Genomic DNA, 361 nt, shown 5'->3' on the forward strand with positions numbered 1-361 from the left:
GAAACGCGGCCCTTTCCTTGTGCTTGGGGAAATCCGCCACAAAGACGCGCCAGACTAACCGTGCGTGTCATTTGCCGCCGCCTCGATATATTGCTTGAGCAGGCACTCCTTCTGACGGTGCAGGAGGAGACTCTTCAGCCACTCCCGCTTCTTCTGGTGCGTCCAGCGCTCGTCGAAGTCATCCTCCTCGCTGTGGTTGCCTGTCGGAGGGCGAGGGGGGGCGTGAGGACGTGCAATCGACGAGGAAAAAGAGAGGAAAACAAAAGAAAATCATAGGACCAAATTATGAATGATGAATTTGCGCGTCTGTGTTTGAAGAAGGTGTTCTTTCGTTGATTTACTTTTGTATTAGTGACCGACT

The 361-nt window shown here is 52.4% G+C and overlaps 1 protein-coding gene across 1 annotated transcript in view; it reads right to left on the reverse strand.

The window, feature by feature from the left end:
* LOC119582300 (vasoactive intestinal polypeptide receptor 1-like) overlaps positions 1 to 361 on the reverse strand; it is a 35,303-nt gene that overhangs the window by 34,559 nt on the left and 383 nt on the right. Inside the window, exon 2 of the mRNA XM_037930515.1 lies at positions 60 to 200. Coding sequence (XP_037786443.1) covers positions 60 to 200 — 141 coding nt within the window. The remainder of the gene's footprint in view (positions 1 to 59; positions 201 to 361) is intronic.

This window comes from Penaeus monodon, chromosome 15, assembly GCF_015228065.2.
Source record: "Penaeus monodon isolate SGIC_2016 chromosome 15, NSTDA_Pmon_1, whole genome shotgun sequence".
NCBI lineage: Eukaryota > Metazoa > Arthropoda > Malacostraca > Decapoda > Penaeidae > Penaeus > Penaeus monodon.